The sequence below is a fragment of the Caretta caretta genome, chromosome 6, assembly GCF_965140235.1.
Source record: "Caretta caretta isolate rCarCar2 chromosome 6, rCarCar1.hap1, whole genome shotgun sequence".
NCBI classification, from domain to species: domain Eukaryota; kingdom Metazoa; phylum Chordata; order Testudines; family Cheloniidae; genus Caretta; species Caretta caretta.
Window position 1 is genome coordinate 37,662,198 of NC_134211.1, and position 27,170 is coordinate 37,689,367.

The window sequence follows — 27,170 nt, forward strand, 5'->3', positions numbered from 1 at the left end:
CTTTTCCCCCCTGTACTGATTTAAGTTTGTATTAAAACTAGAATAGGAAGTTGCATCCTGATCCCATCAAGGGATAACCTTGCACTTTGAAGCATGAGAAGACTGATATCCCTTACTAAAATTTGTAACTTTATTTCCAAGGCTCTAGAGTTATGTTTATTAGTGCTACGTATTTCATAATGTTAGTGTTTTATACCTTACACTAGGATCTTTTGCTGGATGTATTATGATATATTGTGACATGGCTTTCTATTAGGTGACATGATGCCTTGACAAATCAGCTTTATGCCATATCAGGAAAAGACATATCATTCAGGATTACTCAAGAGAAAATTATCCATGCCCATTAGTCAGTAGAAAATTAGCAATGCATGCTTGCCATGACTAGTTAGCTATCTTATGCATAATAATTGACTAAGCATTTGTCAAGGTTCCTTCCCCACTCTGAACTCTAGGATACAGATGTGGGGACCCGCATGAAAGACCCCCTAAGCTTATTCTTATCAGCTTAGGTTAAGGTATATATATATATACCTTATATTCCCCAAGGTATAAACTTTGCCTTGTCCTTGAACAGTATGCTGCCACCACCAAGCATTTTAAACAAAGAACAGGGAAAGAGACCACTTGGAGACGTCTTCCCCCAAAATATCCCCCCAAGCCCTACACCTCCTTTCCTGGGGAAGGCTTGATAATAATCCTCATCAATTGGTACAGGTGAACACAGACCCAAACCCTTGGAACTTAAGAACAATGAAAAATCAATCACGTTCTTAAAACAAGAATTTTAATTAAAGAAAAGGTAAAAGAATCACCTCTGTAAAATCAGGACGGTAAATACCTTACAGGGTAATCGGATTCAAAACATAGAGAATCCCTCTAGGCAAAACCTTAAGTTACAAAAAGACACAAAAACAGGAATATACATTCCCTCCAGCAAAGCTTATTTTACCAAGTGATCTGGGTCAGTCTCTGTAAGTGACCTCCCCCCATCACCATTTTCCACTCCATCAATTTTTGTCACTTGATAATTTTACCAGTACTGATTTTATACTTCAAGCCACATCATTAGTAAAAGATATTGACTAGCAATTGCATTGGCCCAAGCACAGATCACATGTGGGGGAAGTTACAGAAGATTTAAGGTTCAGAAGCCTGGAGCGAATGAAATTCTACCCTGTCTTGAGCTGAGAGCACAGGACCCAAGAGCAAGAATCCTGTGAGGATGGTGGGCCAGATGCCCAGCTGGTGTAAATCAGATTAGCCCTACTGTAGTCAATGTCACAGTGGCAGTGTACAGTAGCTGAGGATGTGGGCCAGTGTCTTTAATCTTTGTTTTTAGATCTCTTTTCTGAGATACAAAACCTCACGTTTTTGTGTCATCCGTTCTTTGGACACAGTTGACAAACTAGACATGCCAGACCAAACAATACGACAACATAGGAGAACATGTTGTGATGCTTGCACACCAGATGCCAGCTCCTGCCAAGGTCCCTGGGCCTCACTAAACACTGAAAAATGCACAGCTGGGAAAGACTGGCCTGCCTGTGTGTTAATATTGTTAAAATAGATAGTAGAATTATAAGAATGTATTTACTGTTTAGACTTAATGAAATGCTTGTACGGTGCTGCATGTATTAATCTTACATACAATATCTGTATCCCATGTTTAAGGTAATATTGAAGTGTTTGCTCTGTAATTATGAAAATGTTTACTAAGATTGTAAAACTCCCCCAGTCAGGAGAGAAGCATTACCAAGTGTGAAATGCTAAAGGAGTACTTGTGGCACCTTAGAGACTAACCAATTTATTTGAGCATGAGCTTTCGTGAGCTACAGCTCACTTCATCGGATGCATACCGTGGAAACTGCAGCAGACTTTATATACACACAGAGATCATGAAACAATACCTCCTCCCACCCCACTGTCCTGCTGGTAATAGCTTATCTAAAGTGATCATCAAGTTGGGCCATTTCCAGCACAAATCCAGGTTTTCTCACCCTCCACCCCCCCCCCCCCCCCCACAAACTCACTCTCCTGCTGGTAATAGCTCATCCCATAGCAGGATTGAGGGTGAGAAAACCTGGATTTGTGCTGGAAATGACCCAACTTGATGATCACTTTAGATAAGCTATTACCAGCAGGACAGTGGGGTGGGAGGAGGTATTGTTTCATGATCTCTGTGTATATATAAAGTCTGCTGCAGTTTCCACGGTATGCATCCGATGAAGTGAGCTGTAGCTCACGAAAGCTCATGCTCAAATAAATTGGTTAGTCTCTAAGGTGCCACAAGTACTCCTTTTCTTTTTGCGAATACAGACTAACACGGCTGTTATTCTGAAACCTGTGAAATGCTAGTTTACCACAAGAGGTGTCATCTTCTTCCCAACATAAGGCCTATACACACCAGAGAAACCACTCTGGAATATTAGTGGACAAAGGACTTTGTTGATTGATTCCACCACACCCAAGAAGAGAGATATGCAGGTGGACACATCCCATCACAGTTTGAACTCTGGGGGAAGGGAATAAAATACTTGTTGAGAAGGAACTGTATCACTATGCTGCTTGTAATTTGGACAGAGCAATATGTCTAAGCATAAGCCAGAGATTCCCAAAGTATTTAGGTTGAGGTAGCCAAAGGACATATAGAGCTTGCATATTACAGCAGTGCCTATTAGCTTTTGAAACCCAAGACTGTAACTTGTGTGTGTACATTTACCTGCTTGAATCTTGTAAATCACTCTCTTGTTTCTATTCTTAGTTAATAAATCTGTAGTTAGTTTATTATTAGATTGGTTACAAGTATCTTTAGTGAGAGATCTAAGGTATAATGGACTTGAGTAAGTCCTTTGGGACTGGGAGTAACTTGAATATTGTTGTGATTTTTGGTGTAAGGAACCATCTCTCACAAAAGCAGTCTTGCCTGGGTGACAAAATAGACTGGAGTGCCCAAGGAAACTTCCTGTGACTCCATGTTAAGACTGTTATAGTGGTTGAAGAGTTCACACTGGATACTTGGTTGATGAAATCTAATTATAAAAAACACAACCAATTTGGGGTTTGTGCCGTGAAGTTGGCACCCATGTTGGTGAGCCACTCCAGACCACCTGACATTGGCATAGTCTTAGCAAGATTCACATGCCACAGGTCAATTGGATAGTTCATAAGTAAGGCTATGAGTCTGTCATGGAAGTCAAGAGACTTCTGCAGCAGCCAGTGCACCTGTTTCAGAGTGTAACAAGCTCCAGGAGGGAGGGAAGAGGAGCGGAAGGGGTGCACACTCAGGGGAGGAGGCGGGGAAGAGGCGGGGCTGGGGCGGGGCTTTGGGGAAGGGGTTGGAATGGGGGTGGGGCAGAGGCAGGAGTGGGCGAGGCAGGGGTGGAGTCGGGGCAGGGCTGGGGACAGAGAAGGGTCGAGCACCCACTGGCACCAGCAGAAGTTGGCGCCTATGCTTTCGCCTAGGAGACAAGGGACATGTCACCGCTTCCAGGGAGCTGTGTGGAGCCAGGCAGGGAGCCTGCCAGCCCTGCCAACCCCCCCACACCTTCCAGCAGCAGTGAGGGTCCTGGGCCGCATGCCACCAACTGCCTCCCTACAGCAGCTGTGGGGGTCCTAGGCCATGTGCCACTGCCCCCCCCCAACAGAGCACCCAAGATTCAGTCAGGGTTATATAGAACAAGTCACGGACAGGACACAGGCCATGAATTTTTGTTTACTGCCCATGACCTGTACATGACTTTTAATAAAAATACCCATGACTAAAGCATAGCCTTAATCATAACCCAACGCTGTTAAAAGTTTAAATGTGATATTAAGAGTTTTAAAGGTTAAAGATTAGCCCCAATGGGTGAACCACGGTCATATGATGATCTTGACACAAAAGACCTTGAACAGTTAGGCAAGGAGAGGGGAATATCCTCTAAAAGGAAAGCCCCAGGTCAGGAACTGAGAGCTTTGATCGTAAGTTTTGACCAAGTATCCAGTCACTCCCCTGCCACAGAGACCACGGTGATGGAACTGGCCGACTTCTGGACCTGAGAGCCCTGGTTTGTAACAGTCTGTCCTGAGGGTGGCATTCACGTTTGTGAGCCACTCCAGACAGCCAGACACAAGTATCTAATATATTCATGCAAACACTGAATGAACTCCATTGTTTAGTATAGGCAAAAACTCAATGAAACTATCTGCTTTTTCTCTTTCCTTGATTTAGTTAGTAAGCGCCATACTGCAAATAATAATAATAAAAAGGCACTTTTTGGCAGAATACCAAAGCATAAGACAAACTCATCTATCAACAGTACTTTTATATTGTTTCTTTGCGAGAGCAAACCATTGTGTAAGGCAATAAGTTTAGAGCACTCTGTTAGATGATATTGAACAGGAGTCTACTGGGAGGCTCCATTCTCTACCAACTTACACGTTTAGCGGTTGCCAGGCAGGCCACTGTGCTTTCGCCTTGATGACAGTTAAAACCTCATCGCTCTGTAAAAGAAGATAACAAAATATAAAACAGTGATTGGGACAACTTTATTATGGGAGTAACATTCTGCAATGATTCATAGCAAATCGAGGAGGCACATGGATTCTAAATGCACCTCGGAATTCTGATGAAGACATCCCCTCGCTTTCCCTGCTGCTTGGGGGATGTATTGCCCTGCTCAATGTGGTGCAGAGAGGAGCTTACATGAACCCAGAGAAGAAAACCTTCCCTTACCATCACTGCATTGCTGCCTCTCCCTCTTCTGCAGGAGCTGAATTCAACGAAGAGGGTGGGGAGCAGAAAGCAGAATAGTTCAGTTCATCACATTTCCCTTTAAGAGTGGTGGAGTTTATGATGCAAAATGCATCGTAAGTTACTGCTGCTCTGGGTTATAGTTATGCTTCCCTCCATAGTTAGAACAAACTGTGGAGGGCAATGGATGTCCAAATGGCATGGACAAGGCCAGTAGCAGCATGGCATAGACAAGAGCTGTTCTGCTAAAAGTGTGGGCAACTTAGGAAGAGCACAGAGACCAAAATCCATACAACAGTGCTCGGTAGTTCACACAGATCTCCTCGCCATTCCAAAACACAGCCACTCCTGCCACCTTGAAGGGAAAAGAGGAGACAGCCAGAATACTGCCCAAACTGCACATCTCTGGTGGATTCTGTTACAGTTTTGTGCAGTCCTATGTGAGTACAGGCACACCTGACCCTTACTGAGGAACAATAACAGGAATGGTGCTATTTGTAGGGTTTAGCACTGGACACAACAGCACTTGGGGAAGGAGAATGGGAATAGTAACTCCTGAGTTGAGGGGAATGTTTTCAAAGTGGCACTCACTAAGGAGGGCAGAAATGAGACACAGAGCCTTGCATTGGAAATTTGCCCTAGTCAATCAGAAACACCACAAAGATGGTTATTATTTATGGCAGAAACAGCATTAATAAAACTTCCTTATCTAGAAGGATTCAGTATTATGTAAACAATCAATGGATGCACCTTGATCGCCTGTAAATATTTAAATACAACTACTGATAGCGGTTTTACCCCACTTCTCCCTCACCCACACAAACTCATAAAAAAGTGGTGCAGTATATAACACACCTGTGGAAACCCAGACTGTGATTAAGCACCGTACAAAGATTATTTTTCTAAAGCCTATAAGAATTCCTGCATCAGCAGTTTTTAAATTTATATGTAGTGTAATAAACCCAGAACAAAAACAGGAGACTGTTTTAATGAGGCTCTGGTGTACAGAGAACATCTATCAAATGTTTCTTAGAGCCTTTCCCAACTCCCCCAGGATTCCTGCCAGTAAATTGTTCAAGAAAATATGAAGTTCACAACTCATGCTCATGATTTCTGCAGCCTTTTAAAATACTTCCCAATTAAACTAAAAAACCCGCCCATACATTACTGGTAATTGGCAGTTCCAACAGAGTGGTCCTTTCATTTTAGTGATAATCTTGCCATTTCCTGCTTGAAAGCAATGGCACTGATACCCCAGGCTATCTCTAATCCATATATGCCCCAGTTTAGGGAAATCAATTTTCACTGGTCATTTCTACCGCTGTCATTATTCTCAGTCTCCCTCTTTTTACTAAAGCAAAGCAATTACAGCACCGATGCGGCTTATCTGGAACATGGAAGCTGTTCAGCCCCAGGTGCTCATCCTCAACATGACCTCTTCCTCATCCTGAGAGAGCAGCTTGGACTAATCCATTTACTTTATGGAAGGATAATTTGCTGCTTTGGGACAGACATCGGCCAGACTCTGAGCTGGTGTCTGTTGGCATAGCTGCATTACACTTAATGGAGCAATACTCATGTACACCAGCTGAAGATCTAGCGTTATGTGTTTAAATAAATATCAAAAGATAATGACTGTCAGATTATTAGTGGGATTAGTATAAGGAATATTGTGCTGGAAAGGGGAACAATCATGCACAGCACACCGTGCGCATTGTGTAGCAGGGAAATCTGAGATCTGCAGAAGACCACATGGCTGCAGCAGTCTGATCCACCACCCCTAACCTTGCTCATTCCCCACTCCACCTTCCAAAACTACTGTCATATTGGGGTAGAACTGAGCTGTGCTCTGCTTTATGCAGGGCATACAGCCTGATCCCAAATGCACCCAGAATAACCACACTGCTTCCACTGCATCCTGGGTCCCAAGTGCCTTCAGAAATAGGGTAGACAGTATTCCCCTGAAAGTATTTAAGGATAAGAAATGAAGAGCAAAAACTGATCAAACCAGGAGAGTTAAATATCTGGCAGAGACTCACCGCCTCTCTCTGTGTACGTGTGTATATTGGGCACTGAGGATGGAATCTCTCTTAATTCTAAATTTCCTTTGCTTTTGGCTGTTTGGTTCAACATCCTAGCACTTTTTAAATATGTGTGTTTTAATTTATATTCTTTAGAACACATTTGCATTTAAAATGATTTAGACCAGTGGTTCCCAAACTTGTTCTGCCGTTTGTTCAGGGAAAGCCCCTGGCAGGCTGCGCCGGTTTGTTTACCAGCTGTGTGCGCAGGTTCGGCCGATCGCAGCTCTCAGTAGCCGCGGTTCGCTGCTCCAGGCCAATGGGAGCTGCTGGAAGCGGCGGCCAGTACATCCCTCAGTCCGCGCCGCTTCCAGCAGCTCCCATTGGCCTGGAGCAGTGAACCGCGGCCACTGGGAGCCACGATCGGCCAAACCTGTGCACGCGGCAGGTAAACAAACCGGCCCACCCTGCCAGGGGCTTTCCCTGCACAAGCAGCGGAACAAGTTTGGGAACCACTGATTTAGACACATATTACATATACCAAAGGGAGTCTGATTGTTATTAGTTAAATATACATATTTGCACTTTCAAAACGATGCACTGTTTACCCAACAGAAATCATAGCTACTTCAAGTCACTTATATAAGCAAGCGCTTGTGGCACTTGCATTGTAAATGTACATAGTACAGCACACTAAGAATGAATAATGCTTCAAAATGTAATATCAATAGTAGTTCATTATTCACAGAGAGAGAGAGAGAGAGAGACACCTGACGCAAAAGGCTTGGATTCAAACACTGCTTTACTTCTGGGGTAGGCTGGAATCCAATCTGGGATTTGAATTTCATAGCCAAGACCCCTCTTTACAATGAATCAATATCCAGAGCCGAAGACTCCAGAATCCAACACTTTGAAGGGTTTGAAATCCAGATACAAATTAACCCACCTCCAATTAAATGGGACTAGACTATAATATAGACTAAAGGCATCCCTACTGGTTCAGATTGAGACTGTGTAACAATTATTTGCTAGATTTAATTTTTAAATAATGACTGCAAATCATATCAGGGTTAAAGTAGTGCACATCAGAGATACTACTGATTTTTCAGAAGTTGCACAATTTTTAAGTGACTAATTTTTTAATTAAATTTTTCTGGTGATTTTTGTTGTTGTTGTGTTTAAACCTCCCTTTGACAGAGATTCTATATACAAAGAGCTAGCCAGGAGCTAGTTTTTACCAGAGGATAAGATTGAAAAAAAAAAAAAGACTTTTGTAGAATGTTGTTACATTTTCTCTTTCTGTAATCTGAAATCATACACAACCTTAAATGTAACATCTCCAGTATACAAATATAATCAGAGTGACAATCTTTAAAAAAGGGAGGAACTTCCTTAGTCCATGTGATTCAGCCATCTTGGTTAACATACCAGGGATTGAACCATGGCCTTCTAGAGCACCAGTCTCTAAAATATGAGCTGAAGATCTAGGCTCTCTTGTTAGGGGCTGTAACAGACTCACATCCTCTCTGGACTGGGCACAGAGGGCAACTCTAACACACGCGCACCAGTGGGTTGTGTGTACACATGTCCATGGTGTAGTATACATCTTTGCCTGTCTACTTCTCCTTCTGTGTAGGGTGGAAATTTGAGGGATACCTTTCAAATTCTCTTATGAGAATATAAAATGTCTGAGATTAAACCCACAAATGAATAATACAAAGAGTTGTCAGTCCAAAGTAGAATTTTTCCACTCCAATGTCTAGTATGTGGCTCTGTATTATCCAAGTGCAAAGACTTTCCTAGAGTTGAAAATACTGTCTATATTTGATTTCAATATGTTCTGGCAAACATTTCCCTTGGGTTCATTTTGCATCATTTGCCCACTTTTCTTCCTGCCCTTTCTACCCTCAAAGTTTTGCTTTGATTTTTACAGTCATGCAAGACCCCAAATTCATGTCAAAATGTGGAGAAAACCAGTAAGTTTGATCATCTATGATGCTTGTTGTCTAGCAATAATGCAGAAGTTTGAATAGGAGGTAATGACTAACTACTGAAACTGCTAGATTTTTACACTTACAGAAACCCAGATATTCTGCAAAATTGCAGACACACAAAATGCAACACCATCCACAAGTGAAAAAAAAGAAATTGGCACCAAACATTTTTTATGGAGCTTCTGGAAATCCTTCAGGCTAAGCCTATAAAAGAAGAGGAAGAAAACCTTATCTCACCCTTCTGAGCATGTGGGAGATACAAGAATGTGAATCAGCATCTCTCTGTCAGTTGTTACAGATACCTTATTAACTTTTCCTCTGTGTGTACTTGCTTTTAGGTGACTTTCTTCCCCTTATAGGAATCACACATTTTGTAATTGAATTTTCTTGGGTTCTTTAGACCTCAGTTCAGCAAGGTACTTAAGTATCTGCCTCCATCTTAAGCATTGAAGTCAATGGAACTACTCGTGCTTAAATTTAAGTCTTGTGTTTAAGTACCTTGTTGAATCAGGGCCAAAATAAAGTACTGGAGAACCTCACTTTGGATCAGATCAGTGGGCTTTGGATCAGGTCCTATGGCTCAGATTCAGGAAAGCCATAAGCATGCACTTAAGTCCATCCCTATTCACATGCTTCAGGACTGTTCTGAATAGAGATGCCTTCTGGAATCAGGGCTTATGTCATTTATATTCATGACTAGGGGGCTCACAGAGGATCACCACATTTTACAAATTAGCAGTTAAATGAACATAAACTATTACTGCATAACAAAATCTATGCAGTTAATTTAAGTTGACAAGAGTGGTTTAGATATAATCATTTATAATACTTTATACTGTAGCACATTTACAAATTATACTACAGTATGTTGACTAAAGTCATAGTGATGTTTTCAGAATTCATAGTGAACAATGCATCTGCCAGATAAAGCCATTTTTTCTGTTTGTCAGTTCTCTACAATCAGGTACAGTTTTTACATAAATAACTGCTAATTAGCACAGTTGTTAGTCTCAGTAGGAGGAAGTACTGGGGAAGGAAACTGAAATATCCTTTCACCCTAGAGACACAGTAATGGGGCAAGGAAATCTGCACTGGTGATGCTGTGCATGTTCTTTGTCTAAACAGGAGTTCAGTGTCTTGATCTGCCGAAAGTATCTTTTCATCATACTCTTAGGGCCTGATCCAAAGCCCTCTGCAGTCAATGGGAGTCTTTATACTGACTTCAGTTATTCTGGATTTTTACATGCAACAACTTTTCCCAATCAAAATAGCCTCCTAAAAGAAAACTTTAAAGCAGAATTTTATAACATTATGCTTCCACTCCGATATTGAATCCATTATATATATATATATATATATATATATATATATATTTTAAGAATTAATAACTTGTATTACATCTGTTTGTTCTTGCAATTCACAAATGATGAAGGATACTGTAGTGGGGTGGTCACCCGTTCCAGCCTTAAAGGGCTTAAAACAGCCCAGGAGAGGGCTGTGGCTGGGAGCAAGCAGTTCCCAGGCTGATTGGGGAAGTAGGCTCACCTGTAGCCACACCCCAATCAGGGTTCAGTTGGCCCTTATAAGAGGGCAGTGGGCCAGGAGCAGATAGAGTCTCCTCTACCTGTTGAGAGAGATGGGCCTGGCCGCTGGGAGTGTACCAGGGTACCCAAGTTGAAGCAGGACACCATACATTAATCCCGTACTATGAATCAACCATTGAACTAAATCAGTTTATCATGTACATTACAAAAGGATTCAGAAAATTTCCTGGATCATGAAGAATTGGGGCATATCTCACTAGAGTAGCATTCAGAATATAGTTTGATTTAAAGTATTGCACAACCAATTTAACTAGTACTCCAATGGAATTTAAAGCAACTTGTTTAAAGAGTAATGTCAGTTAAAAATGTAATGGAAGCTTGTAGCAAAATTTTTAAGTCTTCCATTAGTATCCTACTGAATCAAAGGCGAGATTAGTAGGATCTGGCAAACTCTACAAACTTTCTCATATGCTCCTGCTGCTTTTTAATACTTGCCATGATCTGTATCTGGTTCAGTATTGAAAAGTACTGCTTTTATGAAGCAAAGTTTTAATACTGCTTTTATAATATGTAATATACACGATAACATTTTATTGTACTATGTAGAATTCTTAGTACTTGATGATAAATAATACTATTGGATTTAGTTCAACTAAACAAGTGACAAAACACTTTAGCAGAGAGCCAAATAATCCAGTCAGATTGAATAAATATGTTTTGAGCCAAGGTTTCATTTTACTGGTTTCAGACAGCAGTTGGTTGGGATTTGTTTTATTGGTTTAAAATACAGGATTTCTATCTATTGCTATAGTACCTATTGCCATAGTATCTGAGCACCTCTCAGACATTAATGAACTTATTTGCAACACTCCTATGAGGCAGATAAGCAATATCACCCCATTTTACAATGGGGCACAGAGAAACTGAGTGAGTTACCAAAGGTCACATAAGCGGTAAAGCTGGGTGAAATTTTTCAGCTGAAACTTTTTTGATGAAAAATGCAGATTCAGCAACACCAACATGTTTCATAGAACCATAGCGTTAGTAGGGACCACAAATGTCATCTAGTCTAACCCCCTGCCAAGATGCAGGATTTGTTGTGTCAAACCATCCAAGATAAATGGCTAGCCAGCCTCCTTTTGAAAACCTCCAGTAAAGAAGCTTCCACAACCTCCCTAGGCAGTCTGTTCAGCTGGGATACTGTTATTACAGTTAAGAAGTTTTTCCTGAGACTCCATCTAAATCTCCTATCCTGTAGTTTGAACCCATTGTTTCTTGTCCTGTCCTCTGTGGCAAAAAGAGAACAAATTTCCTCCATCTTTTTGTGGCAGCCTTACAAGTACCTGAAGACTGCTGTCATTTCCCCCCCCTTAATCTCCTCTTTTCCAAACTAAACATACACAGTTCCTGCAGCCTTTGCTCATGTGGCTTGCATTCCATCCCTTTAATCATCTTTGTCGCTTGCCTCTGGATCCTTTTCAGTTTCTCTACAACCTTTCTATACATTGGTGACAAAAATCAGACACAGTACTCCAGTTAAGGCCTAACCAGTGCCAGGTACAGCAGTACTATCATCCCCTGTGACTTACATGCTATGTCTCTGTTAATGCAACCTAAAATTGCATTTGCTTTATTTCCTCAACAGCACTGCATTGCTGACTCATGTTAAGGTTGTGATCCACCACAACTCCCAGATCCTTCTCAGCAGTGCTGCTGCTAAGCCAGTTTCCCCCCCAATTCTGTACTTTTGTATTTGGTTTTTCTTCCCTAAGTGCAGCACCTTACATTGGTCCTTGCTGAATTTCATGTTGTTGTCTATAGCCTAGTTCTCCAATTTATGAAGATCCCTCTGAATTTAGCTCTATCCTCCAAAAGTACTGGCAACCCCCAGCTTTGTGTCATCTACAGACTTGACCAGCATGCTCTCTATAGCAGGTCACAAATAAAGATGTTAAACAACACTGGACCCAGAACAGATTCCTGGGGAACCCCACTCGAGACCTCCCTCCAATCTGACTTCATTCCATTAATAGTTACTCATTGTTTGTGGTTCTCTTACAATTCTGTATCCACTTAATGGTAGTTCTGTCGAGCCCACATTTCTCCAGCTTACTTATCAGAATGTCATGTGGGAGTGTGTCAAAAGCCTTGCTGAAGTCCAGGTATATTATGTCCACGGCATTCCCCCTATCCACCAAATCTGTTACCCTGTCAAAGAAGGAAATTAAGCTGGTTTGGTGTGATTTCTTCTTGACAAATCCATGCTGGCTGCTAGTGATTACTCCTTCATCCTCCAGGCATTCGGAAACTGAATGTTTTATACATTACTCTAGTAGCTTCCCAGGTATTAAAGTCAGACTAACTGATCTAAAGTTTCCCAGCTCCTCCTTCCCCACACTTTTTAAAGATGGGCATTACATTAGCCCTTCTCCAGTCTTCCAGGATCTCTCCTATCATCCATGAGTTTGTAAATATTATTTCATGAATGTGTGTTAGTTTCATCGGATGGTTTTGTTCATCCCCACAAGTGGTGTTTTTTTTTTTTAACAAAACAAAACAAAACTAACATAGCATTAACTTGTAGATTTTTCATAACAACTCTTCAATTTGACATTTCCTTCAATTTAATTTAAAAAAAAAATTAAAGTGCTGAAAAATCAAAATAACCCACGCCCCACAAAAAACATTTGCCGAAGATTTTTTTTTTAAAAGAACTGCTTTTGGGTTGACCCAATTCTTATTGATTTATTTATTCATTCATTCAGAATTGCCAGCAAACCAAAAAGTCACCTAGATGCATAGCTCTACTTGTGCCAAAGAGAAGAACTGAACCCAAATGTCTACATCCCAGGGCAGTGCCTTCACCACAAGACCATTCTTTCTCCCCACAAGCCTCTGAGGAAGGTGGTGGTGGTGAGAGGAAAGGAAGCAAAGAAATCAACACTGTGTTGTTGCACTTGTAGAAGATTCAGATACTATGGTGACAAGGATGTTATCAATATCTGGATGGGCGATGGACGGTAAGGTAGATAGATGATGGTACCCTAATCTAAGAAGAGACCAGGACACAAAGATTTCACAATAAGGATACACAAAATCACCCGTCCCCACACACAAACACAAATCACTATCTTGATCTGTGAAAAGCCTATGTCAACTGTCCATGAACAATTTTCTTGAGTTAATGAACATTTTTTGTTTGATGACATTACTTTGAATACAAGTTTAGATGCTCACAATGCATGTACAGAGTATGCAACTGTGACAGAAGCTGTGCCAGGAAGCATTCATGTTTCATAGATTAGAAAAGAAAATGTGCATGTGCAAAGAGGCAGGAGGATAAAGTGGTATGATTTTTGTAAGTATCTAGAAAAAACAGACCTTTCTCTGAACCATGAACTAATGCAAAATTAACTAACTACTGATTGTTCCACAAGGGTTTCTATTGATCTTAATGGAAGTTGAACAAGGCGCTTTGGTTGAGAAAATCTAAGGTGTAGTGTGCTGGAAATAAAAACATGTTTTCCCCAGTTCAGTTAGATGTCATTTTTTGAACAAAATGAGAACATCCACATACACGACTCTCCTGAAATTTGCCCAGATTTCTGAATAGAAGGAAGTTGTTAATTCAGATTTTTGAGACTGTATACGGCAGTAGGTTGTAGCTACTAATTACTTTTTATTCCCCCAAACTTCCCAATCTTTGTTTTTGCTTACAAGTTTATCCTGACATACACATTAACTTATAATAACTGTGCATGTGAGATCTAGTAGTGCACTCTGTATTTTGGAGAGAAGGCAGGTTTCATTAATTGCATAAGTAGTCAGCTTTGTCTGAGTCTGCTGAGGTTTCTGAGAATTTCTGGGTCACATTAGGCAAATCAGAAGATCATCACAGCCATTAACATAAATATTATGTTAGCCCTGCACGATAGTAACGTATTACCTCTTATAGTGCGTAGCACATATGTTTCCCTGTGGGTGTTGCTAAAGGTGCTGCCCCAATTACTTCAAGCCTCAATTCTAGGATGCAGTTTATTTTTGTATGCAGACATTTTTCTTTATAAGAGCTTGGACTCTAAGTTACAGGAAGCGGCTTTTATACATTATACAGAGGAGAGCATTTATACCCTAGGGTTAAGTTCTTTCATGTCACAAAAGATTTTTCTTTAAAAATGACGAAAATAGGAGACCATTGCTAATGGTTTACTATACATCATTGCTGAGATCGTTTCTCTTCATACATATTATTTTAAAATCCACTAGGACCAATTCAGAGCTGTTGTGAATCCATTTAAATTGGTGGATTTACTTCAGGACTGAATTTTACTTTGCTCTTATCTCAATTTATATGACAGTGATTTTTCAGGATGGAGCTGCTCTTATACCCTGACATTTTAAAAACTGGCATATAATAAAACCACACCATGAATGAGGTGTGCATATATACTTGAATTGAATTCAATATTTACAACTGTTATATATACAGAGATTGAATTATTCCCTGCCACAACTCAATTTTTAATGTATACGTTTTGCATTTCTTTTCTTCCAGAAAAAAAAATCAGATTGATCTTAGAAACTATATGAACTACTTTTTCAACTCAAAACACTGAGGTATTTGTTTTGTGGACTTTGGAATTCCATGGAATTGCAGGAGCAGAATGGCATGATGGATGGATATATACATATATATGGGGGTGGAACTGAAAACCCTGAAGAAAGGGATCAGAATCTAACCCAGCTCTGAATGTTTAGCATGCTAATAGGCCTTGATGCAAGAAAGTAGGTAGTAAGCATGTGCTTTTGTCTGTCTCTATTCAGGACAGCACTTAGACAGGTGCTTAAAGGTATACAACTGTTTAAATTCTATGATGAATAAAGAAGCTTTCCTGAATTGGGTCCATAATTCTTAACATTTATTATATATTTAGAGAGAGAGAGAACATGTGCGCACACACACACACCTTCAAATGAAGTAGGTATGATCCACGTTTTAAAGATAGATCGATTAAGGTCAAAACTTTTTAAACCCATCAGCATGATGTCAGGCATCTAAGTTAGAAAATGTTGATCCAAGTGACTAGCCCCAGGCTGTGCAGTGAGCCAGGGGCAGAACCGAAGCTCAGATATACTTGGATCCCAATCCCAGGCCATTGTTTAGAAATGGAAATAGTGCTATAAAACTGCTAAAGCACTGGTTGAATGGATCTCTGTTCACAGTACATTTTAAAAATCCATAAAAAATCAGTTTTGGATAATTTCTGGAGTGATCATGGTTTTGTGTTGTATATTATCTAGGATGACATAAAAGGAAAAGCATTTTCGTAATTACTGCTGTTACATATCCCCAAATTATACATTCACTTCCAGGTATATCTTTCTCCATGACTATCCCTTGAGGTTTTCTTTCCATGAAGCGGATGTTTTGGGAAAACAATGTGGGCTGAAATTAATAACAGAATTGTTGCTAATGGTGACAGAGAAAATCTTGTGCCCTATTTTATTTTCTGTAAGCTGTTATACAATATATGAGGACTCTGCATCTTCTGATAGTGATATTTCGTTCTTACACACTAACTACTCTTCTCCCCCCGTATCTTGTGTTAATGATTCCTAGGTACATTGTAAATATTTCTGTTCTCATTTTCAGTTACTGAACCAATCAGCGTAATAGGAAAGTATTTATCTCCTGAGAGCTCCCCTTCATGTTTTGCTGATTGCAGGTTGCTATTCTGTTGCGTATCTTGCTTCATACTTTGTAGACTGTCTTGCTGCGGGTAGGCTGGCTTTTCTTTCCCATCTCTTTAAGAATACAGAACACAGGTGGTGTCTTAAAGTTCCATGTGGCTAAAATAAAGGCTGGGTATTACAATGGGCACCATTATAAAGGATAATGTAAATTACATGTCAATAAACTGATGTAAGTGGGTGTAATTTGCACCCTCCTGCTAGTAGTTCTATCTGCCACAATTCCCCATTTTCTACCTCCACCTGTAAATTTAATCCCTTTATACAAGTTTACCAATGTGTGCACCACCCTTGAATTATTTGGCCCAGATTGCTCTGGGGCAGGGTGGCAGTGCAATAGGCATATTTGTAACACATGAATGAACTATCAGTGGCAACGGCAGCGCAGTGAGCTGTTCCTCAGAGATTAGAAATACTGGCAAAACTGTCCTCACGCGATCAGATGAAAAAACTGACCTCACCCACTCCCAGTCACCTAGTAGGTTCACATACAGCTAGCTATGCCCGCTTTACCTGACTGCTTCAGTCAGATGCAGAACAGTGTAGATTACAACATCAAAGACGTCCCTGGCTATGCTATGAACCAGTCAGTTAAAACTAGATTGAAGGATCAGCAGTCATCTTAAGGAAAAGCCACAGGGGGAGGGTAGATTGTTCTGGGACATTATTTCCATGAACTGGGACTGAGGACACGGCTATTCTAGGATAGGGTGACCATGTGCAGAAGGCCCTTTAAGTTCGGCATGTATGTTTGCTACTGCTGTTTCTGGTATTTCTATTAGGCATTAGTGTGTGTGCCAACCACAGCAGCTTGGAGGTAGGAGAGGACATATTTTTCCATTAAGAGCAAGTGACTTTAATTAAGGCTGCCTTGCACTTGTAAGTTCAGTGAGCAGGAGGGTTTTTCCTAGCCTTAAAAGCTTTTGTGACAAATCAGCTTAATAGTGTTGTTTTCAGTCAGCGTGCACAACATAAATATTCCAAATGTGCGTCAGCTGCTGCACAAAGGCAATCACAACTCTTTCATTCCCCTGAACTGTAAAAACGGTGCCAAAAAAAAAAAATCCACGACAGAATAATTTTGGTTAAAGATTGAAGAACTGAACAGGGGTCCATTTATGAAATACGCTTTATTCAATCAGAAGAATGGGAATTAAAAAAACCCAACCTCCTCCAGCTCCCCCATAACATTCAGTTATTGCAATGGAGTACTTGTGGCACCTTAGAGACTAACCAATTTATTTGAGCATGAGCTTTCGTGAGCTACAGCTCACTTCATCAGATGCATACCGTGGAAACTGCAGCAGACTTTATATATACACAGAGAATATGAAACAATACCTCCTCCCACCCCACTGTCCTGCTGGTAATAGCTTATCTAAAGTGGGCCACCTGATGATCACTTTAGATAAGCTATTACCAGCAGGACATTGGGGTGGGAGGAGGTATTGTTTCATATTCTCTGTGTATATATAAAGTCTGCTGCAGTTTCCACGGTATGCATCTGATGAAGTGAGCTGTAGCTCACGAAAGCTCATGCTCAAATAAATTGGTTAGTCTCTAAGGTGCCACAAGTACTCCTTTTCTTTTTGCGAATACAGACTAACACGGCTGTTACTCTGAAACCAGTTATTGCAATGAATTTCAAGACAAGTTGGTTATGTTTTCAGGCACCCAATAGTGATATTTCTCCAGGGCTATGTAGCATCATGGTCCTAGCTTTCCGTGCTAGGTCAGTGCTTAGTTGGCTCTTAGAATTTTGTGGGCAAGAGCATCCCAACCCACATTAAACCTTATGGGAGGAGGGATTTTGGGGAGGAAGCTTCCTGAGGATCCTCTCTCAGCCCCCATTACAGGGGCTGGGTTTATCACCTTTGCCCTAAACCTTCTGTGGATCCCAGCAAGCTAGGGTCAGCCACATGGACATATCACACTGCAACTGCCCCATCAGGGACTCATTCTGACAGCACCAGCTCCTAGGAGGCATGTTGAGGAGGCGCAGCAGACAGTGTAATACGGTACAGGGCTTTATTACTTTTTCTGAGGATTCTTGAGGATCTCACTAGGGAGTGGATGATTTTTGGTCTCCCTTGGCCTATCCAGTTTCCTTCATTCCCCACCACAGATACATTGAAAGGCCTCTGATAGGTCCAAGAATGGGAGGATTAGTGCCGCAGAGATCCTTGCCTGGAGGGAAGCATGATCCAGCCTGCGTTAAGTGCCTAAGTGACTAATCTAGAAAAGTTTGCTTCATTATCTGTTCCTTCATGAAAAGTTCCTTGAGGGCATTGATTTATGCACAAGATGGCAGCTCACAGCTCTGAGGGCAAACCCCAGTTCTCTAGTGGCCACAGAGATGGAAATTATTATTTTATTTCTTGGCACTCCAATCTTTCCCCTACATAGGCTGGCCTGTTGTGGTTGGTTGGATAAGGTCATTTCTAATACTGCTGTTGGTATGGTTGGCATCCATATCTCCCATTGCTTGGAAGGCAGATACCTTGCGCTAGGTCCTGAGGCAGTTCAGTTAAATCCATGATTCATACTTGCCATTCGGTAGAATTAATGGTAAGAACGAATTAAACAATTATAAAAACTCTGCATCTTTAATAGCAGAAAGAGCTGGTAGTACACCCTTAACAAAGATAATTGATGTGGCAAGGCAGGGCTATGAAGGTCACCATAATGGGTAGACAGCTTTGGGTAGGGGTATGCTTAGTTGGAGGGGAGAGATGCAATGACAAAATAAGGAAAAATGAACTGAAACCCTTTAGCCACAGCACTGAATACTGAGTTAATCTGGGGACGGACTCTAGGAAACACTCTTTTGGGAATAAGGGCTGGTATGTAATAAACCTAGAACATTGAAGAAACCTGAAAGGTGTAACAGGGCTGAGAGAGGTCAAGGAAAGGAAACCTAAGATCAAAAGGAGGTATCTGACTGGCTTAGAGGCCAAAAGAGACAGAGGGGAGAAAGGACTCCTTAGTATTGTTTTTATTCACCATAAATATATTGGCCCTAGGTGGGATTTTCAAAGAGGCCTGGGGCAGTTTTGAGGGAAGTTAGGGCTTTACACTCCTTTGAAAATCTACATGGGCTTTCCAGAGTTTCAGACTAGATCTGGTATGCTCACTGTTTTGTTTTAATCCAGTTTTCCTCTCTCCATTCTTAATAATCAATGGTTTAATTAGACCACTGGAGTCTTCTGAGGTAAAGTCACTGCGGTAGTGCATCCTTAAAGGGAAGAAAACTTTCAGTTCTTCAAGGAGAGGAAGCCAGGAACAAAACAATACCTTATCTTGGTGCACTCAATCAAAGCAAACCCATTAAGATGTGCCAACTTGATACTGGCTGCAGTCAGTAGGAGCAGGGGAAAGTTGGTGGCAGTAATAGGGGTCCAATAGTATTCTTACCTGTGATACAAACATTTTTCATCTCATAATTACTTTCAAGAAAATAAAAAACATGACATTTCAAGCTGTTTGAGTAGCAGATACAGATATATAGTATCAAATTCTGTCCTCTGTGAAGTACCAGAGGACATTATTTTACCCACAGAATACAGAGATGGGAAAAAACCCTACCATCTTGTTCATCACCCAATAGTATTTTCAGGCAAACTTTAATTTTAAAAGTCTTTCTTGCTCTTAGTGTCATTAAAGTTCCCTAAAATCTCCTTGTGAGGTGAAGCTGCTGAGCGTTGCATTCATATAATCACTTTATGACCAGAACAGCTCTAAAATTAGACACTCATACAGTGGTTACATTTTCAAAGGAAGCATTTACCTTATTGTACTCATATCAAATCACCACAATATTCCATTGTTAGGGTAGGAAAATATTGTAATTTTTTTCAGTGACGTCAGGATGAAGGTAAGAGAAATGCTTTCTTTTTAACTGTACAATTCTGTAGAACTGACTACTAATGATACACTTGAAAATTTTGTGTGCCTAAATCTAGGGCGAAAGACATGCTCAGAATGGGTACAGTGACAGTGAACATCTTGCTAATTCCTAATGATTAGTTTGCATTGGCATGTACAATTGTATATGTAGCTCCATGGTTTACAGTTATATTCTCAAATTAGGTGCACATTTTGTTGAAATTTTAGCTCCATAATCATGGTACAATAAAATGCATTGCCATGCCATGAAGCAGTGAAGGTCAGTACGGGCCCTCCAAACGTTCCATGATGCCAGAGCTGGCAGGGGCACACTAACAGTTTTGCCTGTGACTCACCGTGCAAAGGGTGTCAGTGTGGCTGCTATTGATTTGCTTGTCTCTTTTGTGCTCCTATATGCTTCTAGAAGACAATCCTATTATTTTGATATTGTCTGATGATTCTGGAGCTCGAGGGCAGCACTGAAGGTTTGTATTTAGGTTTTTAAACCAGGAAGACTGCATGCAGTATTCTCTCCTTTGGTTACAAATATATTTTTCATCTTTTTTCCCCCAGCAAGAGGGTGAAATCTGTTTCTACGCAAGAACTGTGTTAAAACAAACAAAAAAAACCCACTCCAAATATTTTACCATACATTCAATGTTATCTTCTACATAAAAATCATGTCTGTGTGACTAGCCATTACTGCATATATACAGACATCCTGGGGATTGAAACCAGGACATCCAGCACTTTAAACACGTGTCTCCACCATTCTACTACTCCTTTAGCTGTGAGGAAGTAGCAGGCTGATACGTTCTGCACTAGGGGGAGTCCTGATGCCATACTCTAAACCAGTTTATTAAAAATGTGATAACGTTTTTCAAAATAAAGCTTAGAGTTGTTTTCCAGTTTACTATGCAAAGCTACAGATAATTTGCCCTACCTTGGTGGGACAGCTTCAGAGTACTGAGTAATTAGAGCTGCAAAACCTCCCTAGTTTCATTAACTAATAAACTTAGACACAGTTCATTGAAAGAATCATTAAGCTACTTTATCCTTCTAGCAAACTCGAGGTGATTGATGGATTGGTACCATGAGAAATTCATGATTTTACATGGCTATGGTGTAAAATCATATGAAACTTGCAGCTTGACACCCTTCCCCCGCCAGGTTGCGACAATTTATTGAGTAAAAACAAGGAAAATATTTGCACAAAGTGGAACTGCTGAGTGATGTCCTGCTGTAGGACATCATTTTGCAAAAGGCTAGTAAATATGCAATTAAATGTGGAGCTGCCTGAAGTCTTCTGAACTAGTTAATAGCACTTTGCATTTTTACAGTAAGTAACTTCCTCTTCTTCTTCTGAGTGATGGTCCCTATATGGATTCCAGACATGGGAGAGTGGTGAGCAGCGCTCAGCGTGGAGGTGGGCGCGGGAACTCGTGTGAAGTCACAGGTTGCAGGATGGCTTGGCTGACAGTCGCATCTGCCCCTGCAGCTGGGGCAATGGTGTAGTGAGTGATAAAGGTGTGGACAGAGTTCTAGGTGGCTGCCTTGCAAATGCCCTGTCAAGGCATGTTCATGTGGTAGGTTGACGTGCCAGCCTCAGCCTGCACTGAGTGAGACGTGACTTTGGGGGTCGGGGAGGGAACGTGAGAAAGGGTGTGGCATTCCACAATGCAACGGGAGATCCATTTAGACATGTGTTGCGAGAAGAGGACCTGGACCCTTCAGCATTCCACAATGGCGAGGAAGAGCCAGGGTGAAGCACAGAAGGCATGGGTGCATTGAAGGTAAAATACCAGTACCTGGCAGACGTTGAGAGAATACAATGTTTTTTGCCCTGAGGGAAAGGGGCAGAAGATTGGAAAACAGAATCTTTAGTTGAAGTGAAACGGGGAGACCACCTTGGGGAGAAACTTGGGGTGCAGGCACAGGGAGACTGTCTTTATGGAAGAAGCGTAGGGGGGGCTTCAGCCATCACAGTTAACAGCTCACTAATGTGCCGCACTGAGGTGATGGCCACCAAGATGATCGTGTTCATGGAGAGGTGAGTGAGGGAGCAGGTCACAAGGGATTGAAAGGGTGGTTTAGTGAGGACAGAGAGGATGATGTTCAGGTCCCAAGAGGGGGTAGGTTTCTGTACCAGCAGAAAGGTGTTGAGCATGCCTTTAAGGAAGTGAACAATGGTTGGGTGAGTGAAGATGGAGGAACTGTCCACAAGGGAGAGGAAGGCACTGAACGCTACCAGATGGACCTGGATGGATGAGTGGCTGAGGCCCAATAGCTTAAGTTGGAGAAGGTAGTCCAGGTGGATGGGAATGGAGATGGAGTCCAGAGAGTAATGATGACGGTGCACCCACGCAGTGAAGCACTTCCATTTCACCTGATAGAAGGCCCCGGTAGATGGCCACTGCTGTGTGTGAGGATATTGCATACCACGGTGAAGCACACTCTGTCTACATGCAAGCCCTATCCAAATACCAAGCTGTGAGGTGGAGTGGGCCCAGGTTGGGGTGCCACAGGCATCCCTGCACCAGAGTAAGGAGGTCTGGGTGGGTGGGAAGGCAGACTGGAGGATGAGTGGAGAGGTGGAGGAGGTCAGTGAACCAATATTGGTGAGGCCAAAAGGGGGTGATCAGGATGATTGTTGCTCAATCCTGTCATACCTTGCACAGGACTTGTGGGAGCAGGTGGATGGGTGGAAAGGCATAGTGGACTTTGGAGGTCCAAGGCAGGAGGAGGGCATCACCCTGAAAGCTGACCTTGAGGGCCCCGCTGGAACAGGAGAGGGGGAGTTTGTGGTTCTCTGAGATCATAAAGAGGTCCCAATGTGGGGTGCATCACTGGTGGAAAATGGAATGAAGCGTGGGATTGTGGAGCTCCCACTCATTATTTCCATAGAAGGGCCTGCTGAGTGCATCCCCTGGAGAAGGACATAGGGGGAATAGAACCCTTGGCCCTGATAATGGTGTGGGGGTGAGGGGGAGAAACACACGCTATAACGCCCTTTCGGATGAGAGCATCCACTTCCTCTTGTAGATCACGATGGGAGGGTCTCCTCAGGCACCCTGGGGTGGGCAATGAGGGGGGAACGAGAGGAACTCTATTGAGTATTCCTGGTGAATGATACCTAGTACCCAGCGATCAGTGGTGATCTCACCCCAAGTGTGGGAAACTAGGGCCAGACGTTTAGGAGTGGTGTGGGAGGTGGTTCGCAGGTCTTGATCAGAGAGTCAAAATTGCTGTTTGGATTGACATTGTGGGAGAGTCGAAGGAGCGGAAGAGGCAGTGGCGGGATAACGGACCCGCTGAGTGCGTGGATGGCAGCGAGATGGCTCTTCCAGCTGTTGAAAGTAGGGTTGGTAGGAGACATGAGGACGGGGACAAAAAGACAATCTCTACTGCCTGTGGGTCAGGGCCAGGGCATAGATACCGAGCAACCGAAGTGTGGCATGGGAGTCCTTGAGGAAGTGGAGAGATTTGTCCATCTTATCGCCAAAGAGTTTCTGATTGTCAAAGGGTAGGACCTTGAGGGTGGTCTGGACCTCCTTAGGCAATCTAGAGGATTGGAGCCAGGAGCTACGGCAAAGTGCCATACTGTTCGTTAGGGAGCAGGATGCGATATTGGTGGCATTGACCAGTGCCTGGAGGGTCACCTTGGTAATCAGCTTGACCTCATCCAGCAGCGCCTGTGAATCCCATTGTTTGTCCGCCAAGAGAAAGGTCTGAAAGTCTGCAAGATTGGAATATATTAGGAAGTCATATTTTGCCAAGAGGGCCTGGTAGTTGGCAATATGGAACTGAAGTCCTGCAGAGGAATAAACCTTTCACCCCAAAAGGTCCAACTTCTTTGCTGCCCTGTCTGGCAGTGTGGCCTTCAGGTGTTGCTGTCAAGTGTGTTCATTCATTGTGTGCACTGCAAGGGAGTAGGGTGGGTAAAGAGGAAGCCCATATCCTGAGATGGGACAAAATGCTGGTGACTCCGCATGCTTTGGAATGGGGGCACAGGAAGAGGGTTTGTGCCAGATCGACTGTGCCAGTTTTAGGATGGGTGCATGGATAGGGTGGGCCATGCAGGAGGGCCCAGGCAGCTGCAGGATCACCAAGAGTTGGATTTGTGTCTCCTAGACTTCTTCCACTGTAAGGTCAAGAGCCTCCACCACGCGCCAAAGTAGGTCATGGTACTGGTGATGGTCATCCGGAGGGAAGAGTGAAGTCTGAATTAGTGCCTCATCCAGGGACAACAAGGCTCCTGTGAGAACTGGTGGTACCGGTTTTGCAATGACCTCTTCCTCTAGTTCATCATATGTGGAGGGGGGCACAGTGTGGGCAGGGGACAGCTGGTAAGATGGCAGAGGTCCAGGTAGGGGTCCCATGGAGGACAGTAGGGCCAAGCATAGGGGTTACCATGCATTGGCAGGCCCCGGGGATAACAGAATCAAGGCTCAGCAGAAGGGTCATACACACGTGGATAGGGTGGGTGGTGGCAGGGATCTGGGCTGCAAGAGTACGCAGGTGAGAAGGAGACTTTCAGCTCGGAGAAACACTCTGACTCCAAGGACGGATCCAGGAAGGGTGGAGGTGTCAGTGCTGTTGGTGTGCAGGTGGAAGAGGAGCAGCACTTTGGGAGGAGAAGAGGAGGTTCCTACACTATAGAGAGAAGCAGCAGGAGGTCTGCAGAGGGCAGCATAAAACCAGTGTTCGGGAGCATGAGCTCTGCCATGGACATCAACAGTTCCAGGTGGCATGGCATGTGGGGAGCTGGGCGTGCCAGTCTGGAAGGGCCCAGTGTTGTCGAAGAGGACAGGTGGGAGCTGGGGCAGGAGGCAAAGGCTGCAGCTCGTGCTGGTGTTTCAACTTATGCTCTGTCCAAGGCTTCTTGGGAACCAGAGCAGCCAGGTCAGCATGTGACTGCTCACCCAACTGGGCCCGGCTCAGGGAAGCAACACTTTGTTTAGGAGCTGACCCTATCAGGGAGCCGCCCTTACGCCCATGTCCATGTTTCTTAAGCTCACAGTGGGTCTTTGGCAGATGCATTGGTACCAAAGGTTCCAGTGCATGGAAGGAAGCCAGAGAAGTGCTCACTGATGGTGATGGGTGCTGTATCAGCAGATCCACTGGTCCCGGAACTGACTGTGCACATGGGCGCATAGCTGAAGTGAAGTTCCCTACTCTCCCAAATCCAAGACAGGAATGAGCGGCAGATGGAACAGCAGGAAATGACCTGGGCTTAGCCAAGACAGTAGAGACACCTCAGGTGCTTGTCACTCATGGAGAAGGAGGCCGGGCATGAGGTACAGTTCTTGAAGTCTACTTGTCAGGGCCTAATCCCCAGAGGGAGGTTGGGGGGATGTCTCCCTACTGGGAAAAGTCCAACAGGGGAGTCTGTCTAACCAAACTACAAGAACTATATACAACGCTAACAACTATATACAGACAGATGAGAGACAACGGACAAGAGTTCTCTTTGTAGAGCTAAGAGCACCAAGGAACAAGGATTCCAACTCTGGCCATGAGGTAGTAAGAGGGAACTGGAGCAGCACTCATCCGCATGGCCTCTTAGAGCTTCAGATGCAGACATGCGGAAGACACTCGATGCACATGTGGGTCAACAGACACTATTTCTGAATAGTTCTGGCTTCCGGCTCATGGCGCACATGTGCGCCTATGTCTAGAATCCATATAGGGACCATCACTCAAAGAAGACTCTCAAAATGCTTTACAAATATTAATTAACACAACTCCTCATCTTATAGATGAAGAAACTAAGGCACAAAGAAGGTGATTAGCCCTATGGTCACACCACATATTTGTGGCAACCTTGAGAACAGTTGAATACAAAATATTCAGAAGTGTTGAAATGGCTTGTTTTGGCATTTCATTCTATTTTTTTTTTAAAAAAAGGTTAAGCCTTCTGCTCCTCCCCCGCCGCCCCCAAAAACAAAACATGTAATTTTGGGGGCAAACTAAATTTTTGGTTTGACCTGAAAATAAATAAAGAGTGTGTGTGTGTGTGTGTGTATGTCTGTCTATCTGTCTCAGGGGTTCCCAAACTTGGTTCGTGGCTTGTTCAGGGGAAGCCCCTGGCAGGCCAGAAGATGATTTGTTTACCTGAGCGTCTGCAGGTACAGCCACTCGCAGCTCCCAATGGCTGTGGTTCACTGTTCCCGGCCAATGGGAGCTGCGGGAAGCAGCATGGAAACAAAGCGTCTCACGGCCCGCCAGGGGCTTACCCTCAACAAGCCGCGAACCAAGCTTGGGAACCCCTGTGTGTGTGTGTGTGTGAGTGTGTGTGAGAGAGAGAGAGAAATAAATAAAGTGGGGGGATAGCTCCCTTTGATGGACAGCCAGCCAACCAGTTAGTTGTAAAATCCCTCTTGGTAAAGGGTTAAAAAGTCCCCCAGGTAAAGAAATTAAAAAAAAGAAAAAAGAAAAAAAAAAAAAAGGTGGGCACCTGCCAAAAGAGCCAATGGAAAGGCTAGAACTTTTTAAAATGGGAAAAGAAACTTTCCCTTTGTCTGTGGTTCTCTGGGCTGCAGGGACAGAGCAGCAATACTATAAGCAGGAGTGCTGTGTAAGGCTTAAACCAGGTATGAAAATTCATCAGATCATACCAAGAATTTCTCATTCGGAACCCCCCAAATACGTAAGTAAATTAGAGATGTTTAGCTCGATGCGAGCAGGTTTATTTTCTTTATCTTGGCTTGTGGATCTCCTCTGTGCTAACCCCAGATGCTTTTGTTTGCTTGTAACCTTTAAGCTGAACCCCCAAGAAAGCTATTTTGGGTGCTTAATTTTTCTAATTGTTTCTTTTAAGATCTAGCAAAAAGCCTAAGTTCCAGACGTATTTTTTTTCCTTTTTGTTTTTAATAACATTTACCTTTAAAAACAGGTGTGGATTTTTGGTGTCCTAAGAGGTTTGTGCATGTTGTTTGATTAGCTGGTAGCACAGCTAATTTCCTTTGTTTCTTTCTCAGCTCTTCCCCAGAGGGGTGTTTGTGTGTGAAAGGGCTTGAGGGTACCCCACAGGGAGGAATTCCCAAGTGCTCCTTCCTGGGCTAAAAGGGTTTTTTTTTTTGCATTTGGGTGCTGGCACCGTTTACCAAGCCTAGATCAGAGAGAAGCTGTTACCTTGGGAGTGGTTTCAGAGTGGTAGCTGAGTTAGTCTGTATCAGCAAAAACAACAAGGAGTCCTGGTGGCACCTTAGAGACTAACAAATTTATTTGGGCATAAGCT

The 27,170-nt window shown here is 42.8% G+C and overlaps 1 protein-coding gene across 1 annotated transcript in view; it reads right to left on the minus strand.

Annotated features, from left to right (window-relative positions):
• SPON1 (spondin 1) overlaps nucleotides 1-27,170 on the minus strand; it is a 331,470-nt gene that overhangs the window by 67,471 nt on the left and 236,829 nt on the right. The window contains exon 7 of the mRNA XM_048854086.2: nucleotides 4,421-4,485. Within this exon, the coding sequence (XP_048710043.1) occupies nucleotides 4,421-4,485 (65 nt within the window). The remainder of the gene's footprint in view (nucleotides 1-4,420; nucleotides 4,486-27,170) is intronic.